The sequence below is a fragment of the Leptinotarsa decemlineata genome, unplaced genomic scaffold, assembly GCF_025532065.1.
Source record: "Leptinotarsa decemlineata unplaced genomic scaffold, Ldec_3_MD MMD2_tig00026336_RagTag_RagTag, whole genome shotgun sequence".
In the NCBI taxonomy this organism is placed as follows: domain Eukaryota; kingdom Metazoa; phylum Arthropoda; class Insecta; order Coleoptera; family Chrysomelidae; genus Leptinotarsa; species Leptinotarsa decemlineata.
In genome coordinates this window covers 10,304,332-10,319,445 of record NW_027412692.1, presented here as the reverse complement: position 1 = coordinate 10,319,445, position 15,114 = coordinate 10,304,332, and the positions used below count along the sequence as shown (strand labels likewise).

At 36.0% G+C, this 15,114-nt stretch overlaps 2 protein-coding genes across 3 annotated transcripts in view; one reads left to right on the top strand and one right to left on the bottom strand.

The window, feature by feature from the left end:
* Window positions 1-15,114, top strand: part of ASPP (Ankyrin-repeat, SH3-domain, and Proline-rich-region containing Protein) — a 645,170-nt gene that overhangs the window by 14,021 nt on the left and 616,035 nt on the right. The gene's annotated exons all lie outside the window — the stretch shown is intronic.
* LOC111504349 (uncharacterized) lies at window positions 8,702-13,857 on the bottom strand. The gene is made up of 3 exons (XM_023158886.2): window positions 13,419-13,857; window positions 12,374-12,527; window positions 8,702-9,044 (listed from the first exon to the last, which is right to left on the bottom strand). Exons 1-3 carry the CDS (start codon window positions 13,773-13,775, stop codon window positions 8,836-8,838), a joined length of 720 nt encoding a protein of 239 aa, XP_023014654.2. The 5' UTR covers window positions 13,776-13,857; the 3' UTR covers window positions 8,702-8,835.

The window sequence follows — 15,114 nt, the reverse complement described above, 5'->3', positions numbered from 1 at the left end:
CGAAACACGTCTATCACATCGTAACAGGTGATGAATCATGGATATACGCGTATGAGCCCGAAATTAAACAGCACTCGACTGTATGGGTGTTTCAAGAAGAGCCGAATCCAATAAAAGTTGGATCCAACGAAGCACTTCCAAGCAAATGTTCGCCTGGTTTTTCGGAAAAACTGGACATGTGGCAACCGTACCACTAGAACAACGCAGAACAGTCAATTCTGAGTGGTACACAACCATTTGTTTGCCAGTTGTCTTCCAAGAAATCAGAAAAACTCACCGCCGAAGACGGATCACTCTTCACCACGACAATGCGAGCTCTTACACATCGGCTCAAACATCTGCATTTTTGAGCACCCAAAACATCCATTTGATGAGTCATCCGCCGTATAGTCCTGACTTGGCACCGAATGACTTCTTTTATTCCCGCACGTAAAAAACAAACTAAGAGGTCAACGTTTTTCGAAACCTGAAAAAGCGGGTGCTGCATTCAGAATGCATGTTTTGGAGATATCTCAATCAGAGTGGCAAAAGTGCTTCGACAATCGGTTCAAATGCATGCAAAATTATATAGAACTTCATGGGGAATATTTTGAAAACCAATAAAGTGATTTTCGATGTTTAATATTTGTTCTGGTCTTCTAATCCCGAAATATAAAAGGCAACCATTATTATTAGCATAGACTCGATGTTTTTACCTGATAGAATTCCTATTTAACAATAGTCGTTTTCGTAAGTTTCCAGAATCGACAAGTCCTAGTCCAAGTTGTCATAACTGATGGTCATTTGAAATTACACCTGCCTCTCGGTTCAATCTATTTTTTCGACCTGTTTACGTTGCAATCTAAGTTGGGCGTATCGCTGTTGCAGAATTCTCAATTTCCCACAATGCCGTGCTCCATGCCGCGGAAACAGCAATTTGAATTTGCCGTCGTGCATGCGACCACAACGTTCCATAAACCGGGTGTTGGCGAACTATTATACGATATTGATGGATACTCTTATTGAACTCGGGCACGTCATCTCATCAATTATCACACGTAGATGCGCCTAATAGGCGGTGAAAGATGAGAGATGCTCGGTTTAGTGCTGTTTCCATCTTCAATGTCTATGTTGAGATAGTTTTTGGTAAATGTAAAGGGTGTCTTTATAGCGGTATAGAACTTTAAGTTGGCAACACTTTTTTAACTGGCGGCCATTTTGTCAGCTGTCAAGTGATTTATGTTTAGTTTGGTTTGGTATTTCATCATGAATAGACTGTCGACGCCTGAACAACGCTTCCAAATTGTGCAAATTTATTTTGAAAAACATGATTCTGTTCAAGGGCGTCGCCAGCTTATGACTGTATGACATTTTGGAAGTCTTTGCCTCGATGACGATTGTAATAAGAACGGTTCTGATATCAGTGTATAAAACTAAATCAAACTTTTAAACACAGTAATAATTATTTATTTTAACAAAAATAATATTTAGTTAAAACATAACCTGCGGGGATTTTTTGCAAAACTTTCAACCACTTTATCATTAAAATTATTTAGGTTTATTTAAACAGTTAAGAAATTACACGAATCAGGCAATAACGAGGGAAAAAAGGCGCTTTTTTTAATCACAAATTGAATCACTCATCAGATAAAGAAGGGTGGTCAATTCTTAGGAAGAATAATATTTTGAACGAGAAGAAGAAGAGTAACATTCCAAATTCTCAAGAAAAATCCTTAAGAAATTAATAATTTTTCCATAAATTCTTTACCTGAAACGGATAATTCTACAACCCTTTCAGATTTCTACAAAAATAATCCCCTTATGAACTCGGAATTCAGATTCAAAGCTGTTGACGAGTTAATTGTTCATGAAATGATAAATTCAATCAAAAGTAATTCTACAGGAAGCAAATTGTTCCCTTCATTACGCATATAATCAATTTTTGTTTTTCCAGTAACGTGTTTCCATCTGCATGGAGATGTGCCATAGTCACAGTGTTACTAACAAAATCAAATCCAGAAAATTTCAAAGATCTACGTGGAATCACTATACTACCTACGATGTCCAAAATAATTGAAAAAATAATGGAAAAGCAAATTAAAGCATATCTTGACAATCGTCAGATTAAAACTTCCATAAACACTATCTGGAAGCAGAAATGGCAATCTTCAACTGCCAATAAACTGTACAAAATAAATCCCAACATGGAAATAAAAAATTATGCTGCCCTTAGTCGAAAAAATCAAATAACCATAAGTCGCCTAAGAATTGGACACACTCGTATCACTCACCAACATTTACTAAAAAAGGAAGCTCGAAGTAAATGTGAAAATTGCAACATGGACCTAACTGTGGAACACCTATTCAAATGTCAACAGCACCAACAAGAGATAAACGAATTGAAGCTAACAGGAGACATATCCACCATTCTAAATAGAGAATGGAACAATGTAATAAAATATGTCAAACGAATCCATATATTTAATTCAATTTAATGTATACCGATATACTGTATCTCATATGTACCGCCGCTAATAACCCTATGTGGTTGATGCGGTTTTAAATCTAAATAAAAAAAAAAAAAAAAAAAATATCTTGACAATCACAGACTCCTTCCTATTATTCAGTCTGGTTTCAGAAAAGGCCACAGTTGCGCTTCGGCATTTCTCCATGTAGTGGATGATATTATGGAAGCTACAGACACGGGTAAATACACTATCTTAGTTATGCTCGATTTTAGCCATGCATTTGATACAATCAATCATGATATCTTATTATCAATTCTGATTCATCTCGGTATGACTTAAAGCAAAGTATCACTTCTTCGATCATATTTGACGGAAAGACGACAAATGGTATGTATTGATCTAAACTATTCTGATAATCTATTATTGAAATCAGGTGTACCCCAAGGATCTATCCTTGGGCCTGTTCTCTTTTCGCTATATATAAGTCAAATTATCAAACATTTAGGTTATTGCCGAATGCACCTTTATGCAGACGATACTCAAATTTACCATTCACTTGATCCTAATGACTTTGCTGATGCATGTAAACGCATCAATATTGATATCAATGCATTTGTAGCTTCATCTTCAAACCACGGTCTACAAATTAATGCTAGTGAGTCAAATATTTTAGTCTTTGGCCCAAAATGAAATAGAAATATTGTAAAAAATCTTGAATCTTGAAGGTCTCTCGAAAACGAGGACGAATGCTCTATCAGGTATAAACTAAGCGTGGTAATGAAGTGCTAATTAGGTGCTTGCAAGAAATGAAGATGAAAACGACCGCGAATAAGTGAAAATAAAATTGATTTGAGAAAAAATTAACAATATGCAATAAAGGCGTGAGATACTCGTAAATTAATACATAGATAATCAAAATAAAGTGATAATAAAGTGCTCACTAGATAAATAATAGTAAACCTAGATTCCATAATGCCTATGGGGCATTATGGAAAACCACTATTACTGATGGACTGAGTTGCTAGCAGTATGTGATGCTAGCAACGCAACTTTGAGTATTGAGTTGCGGTGTAAGTTACAGAGCACCTAATTTTTGACTTCGGTACCTTAAAAGCACCTAAAAAGTACCTAATTTTGGCATTTTCTAAATGAGATTTTCGTACTTTGCGTTGCTGGCGTAACAGAGCTCCAAAACAAGATTGCCGGTCATCTCGATTTTCATAAGCGAATTCTGTTTAGCGATGAAGCTCAATTTTGTTTGAATGGATACGTCAATAAACAAAACTGCCGTATTTGGAGTTGTGATAATCCTCAAGTGTATATTGAGACACCGTTACATCCAGAAAAACTGACTGGTGTGCTTTATGGACTGGTGGAATGATTGGTCCGTAATTTTTAAAAAAACGATGCGTGTCAAAACGTTACAGTTAATGGTGACCGCTATAGAGCCATGATTACTGACTTTTCCTTCATCAATTGAATAACAATGATGTGCAGGAGATGTGATTTCAACAAGACGGCGCGACATGTCACACATGTTTATTCAGGTCGCGCTACGCCCAACGATGTTATTAATTTTTTTTCATCTGATCAATACCGTAGATTGCTGAGGAGAGTGGTGTGATGACTGCTACCTAGGACCTTCTGAATTGTTTTTTTAGTTTTTATTACATTAACTGTATCATTATCTTTTTTTACAATGAAACCGTTCAACATATTTTTTTTTACTTTTGGCGAAAATTTTCTTGGATTTTCATTTCAGCAAAAACTGTCATGAACCTTGTGAACCTTCACGGATTATTGACCACATTTGTTTCTGAAGATGTTATTAGGTTTGGTAATAATCTTCAGGGATTACTCATCTGGCGACACTCCCCTCAATTGTGTGTCCGTATTTTTGCAGACGGAATCATTTACGTTGTCATTCGACCATTAAGAAAGTCTTAAATTGCCCTATAATTAACGTAATTTGCAATTCATGAGTGCGCAAAACTTAACTTGCAATTAGTAGATATTCAAACAAGACAAGCCGTATTGTATGCATGACGAAAAGTTGTCGGAACAACTTGAACGAAAGGGTTGGGATCTCAAGGATCGATTTGTGGACTTAGTTTATATGGAAATAAGGCAATTTTGAACTTCGCGAGTTGTTATAAACAAACTGATCTCACAGTGAAACGATGTCAATCGTTTTACACTGAGAATACCATCAATCACCGGCGGATCGTCAAAGGAGGCAAGGGAGGCTTAGCCTCCCCATAAAATTTGAGGCTATTCATCGCAATAAATTGAAAGATATTGACAAATAATAATGATTATTTTTTTCTAAAAATGCTTGGGTATCATTACTTTACCATTAATTTTTAATATAAATACATGATATGCCCGAAAAAACACTATCACTCACTACGTAGTACGTACCACACTGTATCCTGCATCAACAAAACTCGAACGTACCGCTCATGAACGAATAACGAATAAACCATTAACCCGAAATAATGAATGCAAGGGAGCCAAGCCTCCGACCGCTTTAAAAAAACACAGGCTCCACGAGACTGAACCAACCAGCGACATACGTCCCGATTTGTAATTTCAGTTGCAGAAATTAGAGCTTCAGAGGAGGCTAGCCTCCAGTTGGTCTCCGTTAGTGTACGATTGCGTTTGTTTTTTATTTAATTATTCGGACGGGGACTATAAAATATTTCGGTAAATCGTTTTAGTGTTTCTTGATAATATTTGTTATTTGTGTATAAAACAGGCAGTATTATATTATAGCAGTGCTTTTTGGTAATATTTTTAATGTGTTTTTAAGTGTTTTCTTTTAATTTCAAGGTGTTTTCAGGTTTTCACTTTTCGGTAAGTTTTTTTTTCATTTATTATGGATAAGTTGGACGAAATTGAAAAATCTGACGATATAGTCGATTGGTTGCTGACAAATAATTTCAAGTCTTCATATTATGATGATAAATTTTACATTATTAAAACTCTGGGAAGGCCTCAACCAAATTTAATTTCAATTGGATCGTCAGATAATCGACAAAATCGAGGATTTAATATTAGTTGGTACGATAAGTGCGATTGGTTAACCGGCTCCATTAAACGAGAAAAACTTTTTTGTTGGCCCTGTATTTTATTTTGCGTACAAACCGAATACCAAACGTGGTCTAAAATAGGATACTCTTATTTAAAAAATTTACCTCGTGTTATGGGGCAAATATGATTCACAATTTGGCACTTTTTTAAACGGTAGCTTTTTTTGGGGCACCTGAAAAACCATTCAGAATGAGCTTATTATAGACAGTGTTTTTTTGCATGGGAAATTGATGAAACTACCGATATAACCTGTACATCACAACTTTCAATCGTTTTTAGATATGTCAAAGATGGTAATGTGGTAGAACGTTTTATGGGTTTTCATGATGTTTCATCTGGGCGCACAGCTGACGATTTGTTTAATTTTTTAATTCGTACGTGTGACACCTATAATTTCAGGCAAAAGACAATTGCGCAAACCTATGATGGGGCTGCGGTCATGGCCGGCCATTTAAATGGTTTACAAACTAAAATAAAGTCCATGACTCCTCATGCACTTTTTACGCATTGTCATGCCCATGCCCTAACTTTAGTATTAAGTAAAGCCTGCAACAACATAAAAATGTTCGCGCCCCGGCGGGCTTTCCTGTGTGTATATAGTCTATATGACTTAAGCCTCCCCTGTTCTCCAATGCACGAGCCGTCACTGCCATCAATCATGTTCGCACTACTGATATCTAAACTATTTGAAGCAATATTATAAATAGAGAAAATAGTACTTTAGGGGACTCTTTATATTTCGGGAACTGGCAACACTTATGTCAATAGGTAAAATGTGGCAACACCATAATGAAGTTTGACATTTTTAGCACAAAGGTACGTATAACGTTTTGATATGTACAAGTGCTATTTGTTTTGTTTACAGTGAGTTAAGAAAATCAATTTGTTCAAAAAATTTCAGGGGAAAGTTTTTGTTGAATTATTTTTCATACCTTTCGACGTGGATTATCTCAAAAAAAATGTGTCGATGTTCTCAGTTCTTTGTAAAGCACCATAAAAACCAGAGTATATCGCTGGTATAGTGAATTCAACCATGGTCATAGTTCGGTCGCCGACTAATTCCGCGAAGTTCGTCCAAAATCGGTTGTTGTGCAAAAAAACATCGATGTAGTGCCTGAACTGATAATGCAGAATCGTCATGTGACATATTGTGAGATAGAGGCGTCCTTGCACATTAGCTCCACTTCGATTTTGCATGAACACTTGATTGGAAAAAAATGTTCTTGTTGGACACTCTATAATTGATCAATCGCTCAAAAAAAAGACTCGCGTCATGTGGTGTGAAGAAATTATTGAAAAGTTCACTTCAAAAAATGTGTATAAAGTCGTGACAGGTGGATATATGCGTATGAGCCGAAAACAAAACAGCAATCGACGGTGTGGGTATTCCAAAACGAGCTAAATCCAACTAAAGTTGTTCGTGGAAGAGGCACGGTGAAGCAAATGGTCGCCTGTTTCTTCGGTCGAATGGATCATGTGGCCACTGTTCTGCTTGAGCAACGTAGAATAGTCAATTCTGAGTGGTACATGACCATTTATTTGCCGGAAGTCTTCGGAGAAATTCGTAAAACTAACCGCCGAAGACGAATCATTCTCCATGATGATAATGCGAGATCTCGTATATCTCGTCCAACAGGTGAATTTTTGAGCAGTTAAAACATCAAATTGATGACTCATCCTCCGTATAGTCCTGATTTCGCACCCAATGACTTCTTGTTCCGGAATATTATAAGCAAACTGCGTAGCAATGATTTACCAGCGCCGAAGAAACAGTTGAAGCGTTCAAAAACCATGGAATGGAAAAACTGCTTTGACAAATGGTTTGAACGAATGCAAAAGTGTATTGATCATCAAGGGGAATATTTCGGAAAACAATAAAGCCATTTTCATTAAAAAACATTTGTTATTATTTGCTATTCCCGAAATATATGTAGTACCCCTCGTATCTGAAGACTGTACCGAGGAGAGGTACATATGTACTGTTATTTGACAGTTACATTGAGGCACTAAACCGTCCATAGAGGACAAAACCTAAGGAAATAAAGTCGATTACATCTCCTCTCACGAGCCCAGCAATGCAGACTTCATCTAATATATAAAGTTCTCGTGTCGTATTGTTGGTTGCCATACTCTTCTGAAACGGATCAATCGATTTTTATGAAATCTCATATATATTCGGTAGGTATGAGAATAGTTTTCAATCTATATTTTATACCCCTAAGTGATAAGGGTGTCCCACCCCAAACATTTCTTTTGTTTTGGGCAAAATCATCTGTTTTTATTTTTTTATGACGTGGTATTAAACAATTAATACAAATTCTCAATTTTCGCCCTCCTATTACTAACCCCTGATTTTAATAGCCTTTTCGGTAATTAAATCATTTTTAACCCCGATCATAGATCAGTTATTTCCGTTAGGCGTCTACCGGTGTCACTTTTCCCTCAGTGAACAACACGGAGTAGGGATGAGAACGAAGCTACTAACACAGTAAGCCTTCTTCCACAGCCTACACAGTTTCGGCCACTATTATCGTGTATCCATCGAGCGTAGATATAGTTTGCGATGCCACCGAAACTGTGAATATCCAACAGAGTTTTTAAGCTCATTAGATTTGCCAGGCACGGCTGTGCAACGGCACGCGATTAGTCATTAAAAAATTAATGAGAAATGTCAGCATTTTGAATGGCATGTTTCGAAGTGGAAATATATCAACACCTCAAATCCCTATTATACCCACAAATATGCTAATTCATTTTGAATTTGTGCAATTTTCAATCAGATTGGTATTTGCAATGATTATTATCAAGTTTCAAGGCCAAATAATGTCCGTTTGTGGCTTGGATTTGAACACAACATATTTTTCATACGGATAAGTATGCTCTCGAGTGGGCAAAACATACAGTTTGTTTGTATTAGCTGAACATGGATTAACGAAAAATATTGTACACACTATATCATTGAGGGATTATTTTTATTTGTAAGTGTTGTTTTCATAGAAATACTTTATGTAGTAAAACAACATTTGCCGGGTCAGCTAGTAATGTATATAATATGAATTTGGAATGGTTATGAACTTATATGATAAGAATCATCATGGGAATAAAATCTGTTAGTTTCTCAGTCAGTTCAAACTGTGGATATTGAAATCTGCACAGGTAACCTGATTTTCAACAAATTTTGTTAATTTCTGATAGAAAAACTCCAAACACTTTTATCAGCATTATCAATTATAATAATATAAATCATAATGAAAATATATGAAGAAGGGAAAATGAATCAAGTGGAAGCTTTACGTCACTTTTTCCTATTTCTTTTAGAAACGCTCCTCTTGTTTCTTCCGGCATTTTGCTTAGCCTCAGCCGCAGCTGTCTCTGCTTTCTTAGCTGCGTCCCTGGTCTTTGCCAATTCCTTTTTGGCCCCTTCCAGCTGATGTGTTAATTGCTCCAGTCGAGACTTGGCTGCTTCCAGGAGTTGTTCTTTTTCACTGAGTTGCTGGCTGATACCTTTAAAAATGGTGTAAAAAGAAAACCAAGAAGAATTCTGACAATATATTGTCGTTATTGTTTCGTTACTGAAGGAAAAGGTGAAGAGAGATACAGAAATTTCATCACTGAATATCTTGTCTACTGCACTGAAGAGAAAGGAGATTTTGAAACTGATCAAAGGGCGTTCTTTCTCAGAAGTGGTCGCGATTGATTATCCTTTCTCAAGGGTAGAACAATTCTTGAGAATATCTAAGAGCGTAATTTCAATAACATGGGGTTTTAATCAGGTCAATAGCTGTTTTTCTGTTCTGTTTGAATCTACAAGTTTTGGAGTATGAGTGGAGTCGTAGCTCCATAAATTGAAGCGATATTTTGGAAATTAGAGTGCAATTTCTGTGTAAGAATGAAGATCCTATACATATTTTCTGTAGCTTAATTAATTTTCCGGTTTGAATTAGTTCGTTCCTCTCATTGCAAAATGTGAAGGAGATGAATCCAAAGGTGTATCCAATACTGCTGTGGGTGTGATTTTCATTACATATATTATTTTCAAACAAATGAGTAAGCATGAGTCCAACCACCACTGTCTGTGTCATCCTGTCTGGTTTTAACCTCTAGGTTTAGAATTATACTGGATTTATATCCCAACACCAAATCGTATTATTTTCAACACCTCGAAACGTGTTTCAATCACCAATTGATTATCTTCAAGAGAAAGATTAAACTCAATGTTTAGGGCTAACATGACGTTGGCAAGGACGGAACCTTCATTTTAATACTTTCAAGTAGTTAGTTCCTGATCAACCTTGCATTCAATATATTGTTATTTATTATTCATCGACAATTGGTTGTGATACCCTAGAAGTTTTAGAGGTTTTGGTCCCTCTATTTTGGGTTTCTTGCGGAATTCTACCACGTCCTATTTAAAGCCTTACGCTTAACCCTCCATTCTGATGAAGCAGTCAGGAACCACTGTGTCATCTCAGTGTACTATTTCACTTTTCTGGACCAGGATGACTAAGTTATCCGAATGGCCAGTACTTCAGTCCATTAGGAACCAAAGAACATAGTACCCTGTCCATTGCTAGATTCCATAGCAACAGGCAGCTGTTGTGCTTTCAACCCAGAGAAGCGCATGAGGAGAAGGTTCAATTTGGACCTTACAAAGCATTGAGTTAGTGATGTATGTATTTTTTGTTCCAGCTCTTGTTGCATGGACCATTTTCCAAATCTAAAGAAGATACACATGGGTTTCAGTTTCGATAGGTCAGTAATATACAGTGATTTTCAGATAAAAGTATCCACCTTTGATAACTTTTGTAATACTGGTATTCAGGAAAAATCCAAAAACACGTCAATTTATGTTGGAAGGGGCGAGCATTATGGCTTATTTAAACTTACTGGAAAAGCCACCCCCTCACCCCTAGCATCATCCCTTTTTTTAAAAATTACTTCTCATATTTTTTGTGTAAAATTTGGATACTCCTCTTTGAGCTGATTTCAAAAATGTATAATACTTGTAGGTTAAAGTGGTTAGTTTATGAGATAAACAATTTTTCTTTTAATAGCACAAATTTTACTTATTTTTTACTTTCACCTTATTTGCCTGTACTAAAATGGGTTGTAAAACAGTTCAAACTCTTTAATCTGTTCAACTGTGCTATTTATTCTACTTCAAAAATCCAAACAACAAAAAACTCTACTTTTTATTAAAGTTTGACATTGTCAACTAGAATTTGTAGTCATTATTGATAGTGTACTTTGATACATTATTTATTTTGTTTCGCTGAAATGGTTTACTCTTTGCAAGAAAGAATTGAAATTGTAGGTTTATACTACCAAAATAATTATTGTGCAAGAGCTGCTGCTAGAATATTTAACGAATTACATGACGGAAGACATGCAACTCATAAGTATGTAATGCAACTGATGGAGAAATTTACCACAACAGGGTCTGTTTGCAATAAAGTGCATAAGCGAGAGGGACTCGTAAATAACGAAGCAATCCAAGTGGCAATTTTAGGGCAAGTCAGCTTAGAGGCTCAACAACCCCAATCGTTGTCAACAATAAGTAGAGCGATCGGTGTTTCATCTTCTACAGTTTTCCGAGTTCTACATAAATTCAAGTACCACCCATACAAAGTTAAGTTAGTGCACGAGTTGAATGAAGATGATTTTGATCGTCGTCTAGAGTTTTGCGAATCAATGACGCAATTTATCAATAACAATCCACAATTGTTAAACAATATTTGCTTTTCTGATGAATGCTCATTTTCATTAAATGGCTTAGTAAATAGGCATAATTGTAGATATTGGGCTGAAAGTGATCCACATATTATGCGTGAATTCCATACACAACATCCCCAAAAGTTGAACGTTTGGTGTGGTATCCTAGGTGACCACATTGTCGGACCTTTCTTCATCAACGGAAATTTAAATAGTGAATCATATCTTGAGTTACTCAGGGAAGTGGTTGACCCACGTATTACAACAATAATAGAAAATGATGATAACCTTTCCGAAGATTTACTGGTATTTCAACAAGACGGAGCTCCCCCACACTATGCTATGCCTGTCCGACAATTTTTAAACGAAACATTTCCCGCTCGTTGGATAGGTAGAAGAGGGCAGATGATGAAGTGGCCACCTAGGTCACCGGATTTAACACCCCTAGACTTCTTTTTCTGGGGGTATTTAAAAACAAAAGTTCATGCTACCCAACCAGAATCTCTGGATGATTTACGAGAGAGGATAGAAAATGAATGTCGACAATTAAATCCAGCCGTATTAAGCAATGTCAGAGAGGCATTTCAAAATAGATTATGTATGGAAGTGAATGGTACTCATTTTGAACACTTATTGTAACTTCATAATAAATAGCACAGTTAAAAAGATGAAAGAGTTTGAACTGTTGTACAACCCATTTTATTACAGACAAATAAGGTGAAAGTAAAAAATAAGTAAAATTTGTGCTATTAAAAGAAAAATTCTTTATCTCATAAAGTAACCACTTTAACCTACAAGTATTATACATTTTTGAAATCAGCTCAAAGAGGAGTATCCAAAGTTTACATAAAAAATGTGAGAAGTAATTAAAAAAAAAGGGATGATGCTAGGGGTGAGGGGGTGGCTTTTCCAGTAAGTTTAAATAAGCCATAATGCTTGCCCCTTCCAACATAAATTGACGTGTATTTGGATTTTTCCTAAATACCAGTATTACAAAAGTTATTAAAGGTGGATACTTTTATCTGAAAAGCACTGTATAATAAGAAGAGAGTTGAAAATATAAAGAAATTTCTGAAATGATCCTACAAATTGTTATTGCCATATAGTTTCCAAAACCTCACCTTCAAAAGCCTGTTGAGAATTAGCGGCATTGATTCTGGCCATTTGTATTGAGGTTTGGAGGAGTTTGAGCTCTGCTTGAGCTTGTTGGTTAGATTTAGTTGCGAATTGTGCTGTTTGTTGGAGTTGTTGAAGACTTGACGATTCCTCATTGAGCTGAAAAACGAAGTCATATTAAAAATGAGTCATTGAAATAACGAAATTATTCTGTATTTTGACCCGAATTCGACCTAAATCGTTAATATTTGATATTTAGCGATTAACTTATGTTATAAAATAACTACGAAATGAAAACTTATGCTAGAAGTGGTCAGTATCATGCTCTATAATATTACTATTATACTTATCATAATGAGTAATATATGTAGCAATGAGTTATGTGTCGCACAGCATTCAGATATACTGCCTTTCTTATAGAAAACATCGATTTGTCACTCTATTTGAGTCGTGAGTAAGATCTGTAAGATCTCCTGTTCTCTGACCTCTTTTGTCAAAATTCTTAGTTGTGATTGACACTTCTTCAGTAAGTATTCAGTAATCATTAAGGTACTGCTTCCAATTATATTCATCAAATGATAAATAAATCATCATTGGCCATCGCCGAGTGTTTGTTTTCACATCGTACGCGGTTCAAAGTTTGTCATCCTATCTAATAAATGATGAAATTCGAATTTGTCTTTGTGATTGCTCCAGTTCCATAATTTTTTTATTTCGTATCACTATCCATAGCTCTCTCCTGCAGAAATTCTTTCTTAAAATCACCTTCAACTTCAGAATGTATCTGACATTCATTGAACTGTACATTGAATTTTCAACTGATTTAAAATATTACCTTTGAAATCCACTAAAAACATAGGTCGATGCAGTACTGTATCAATGAAATAGCCAATAATAATGATTGAGCAGGTTTGTGAAACTGGATGTGAGTGGTGGAAGATTATCAAAAACCATCACCAAAGAAGTTTATGCAATTCGGAAGGCAATCCATAAAAGTTATTGGAGAACATATATACGTTGAAAACTCTCCTTAGGTTTGTATGTACCTACCACCATGTCCGCTTCCTTTATTTCTTTTTGTAACTGTTCCACAAGATCCTCCTTTCCCGAAAGAACAGCATCAGCGGCTTGAGCTGCCTCCATCGCTTTTCCCGCCAATTGTTCTTTGACCTGCTTGGCTGCTTGTGCACCTGCCTGTTGTTGGGCATCTTCGGCAGCTTTAGCTTCCTGAGCAGCCTTGAAAGCAATGTTCGAAGCTAGAGTTCCCTTTCCACCTGTGCGAGGAGTACACTCTTCGCCTGCTAAGCAGGAGATTTCTTCTTTGTTGGCTACAGGACCTTCTGCGTCATTTTCCGTGCAGGATACTAGTAGTGCGCATGATAAAATGATAATGGATGCGAGTTTCATTCGGTAATGGTCAGTTTTTATTTATGAAAGGTTTTTCTGAGTGTTTGACATTGTCAAGCTTTCAATTTGACGTAGGTACTGGTTTACACATGCTGGTAGCGACACACACAATACAGGGTGTTGATTAAGTATGTACCATAAATTCAATAGACGATTTTTTAGGTAATTTTAAGACCAAATGTTCATATAAACATGGGTCCGCAAATCCTTCATTCTCAAGATACAGGGTGTTGAAGTAAAAATAAAAAAAAAGTTATTCCTGAATATCTTAAATATCCTTTACCTAATTTTGTTGTAATTTGGCGATGAAATTTAAAACATTAAGGAGCTAATTTAGTCTGAACGTGATTCAATTTATTAGGGCCAGTGGCGTCTCGAGCGGGATTTGAACGAATATTTTTGACTTAAAAATGTACGCCTCTGACTTTTGTGCAATTTTTATCATTTCTTTGGATTAAGCAATTGGAAATACAACTTTTCGTATCTTGCTTAGTTTTTAAGAAAAAAAAGTCGACTTAATTGCATATCCCTGGACCTCACAAGGAATAATATGGGGAATACATGTTTCTTTTGGAAATTATTATTTTTACAATTTTTCATTACTAATTATGTAACAATAACAACAAATATTAAATAACATTAACATCTAGACTAACGAATTGCACAAAATTAAGTGTTGGAAATGGCCTCCTTCGGCTTCAATTCAACCGTCTAGCCGCCGTATCATTGAATTTCGCACTCTTCTGAAAATACTATAAATAATAATCAAGGGTTGCCTTGGAAAACGATTGCAGCATTTAATAAAAAACTTGACAGTTGTTGTCAACTTTATAAGCTTTTAATTTATAATTGTTATAAAAAGTGTGTTTAGTGGTTATTTTTCGAACCATTTTTGTAAAACATGATTCAATTTACTAACAGTGAAATGGCAGATATGCATTTCTGTTATGGAATGGCTCACGGAAACTCAAATGCTGCAAGACGCATTTACCATGAAAGATTTCCCCAGCGTGTAGTACCAAATAGAAGAACTTTTGTACGTCTCCATGCACGACTTTCTGAAACGGGCAGCTTTAAAAGATCGACGGTTGTCATTGGGATGCCTGCATCCCAATGTACGAACAGTTCAAATTGAAGAAGCTGTTTTAAATGACATTGAAGTAAATCCTCATACCAGTACTCGGAAAATAGCTGAAGAACTGAATATTACCCATGTCAGAGTGAGGCAGATTTCAAGAGCTCAGCAGCTATATCCCTATCACATGCAACGTGTGCAAGCTCTGCCCAGAGATTTGCCTGTAAGACTAGCTTTTTTTAGTTGGTTATGCGGTAAAATAAG

Coding starts and splice junctions, on each gene's coding strand:
- LOC111504349 (XM_023158886.2), bottom strand. CDS start 13,775: ATGAAACTCGCATCCATTATCATTTTATCATGCGCACTACTAGTATCC. Junction 12,528..13,418: donor TAAAGGAAGCGGACATGGTG/GTAGGTACATAC, acceptor TTCGTTTTTCAG/CTCAATGAGGAATCGTCAAG. Junction 9,045..12,373: donor TTCTCAACAGGCTTTTGAAG/GTGAGGTTTTGG, acceptor CCATTTTTAAAG/GTATCAGCCAGCAACTCAGT.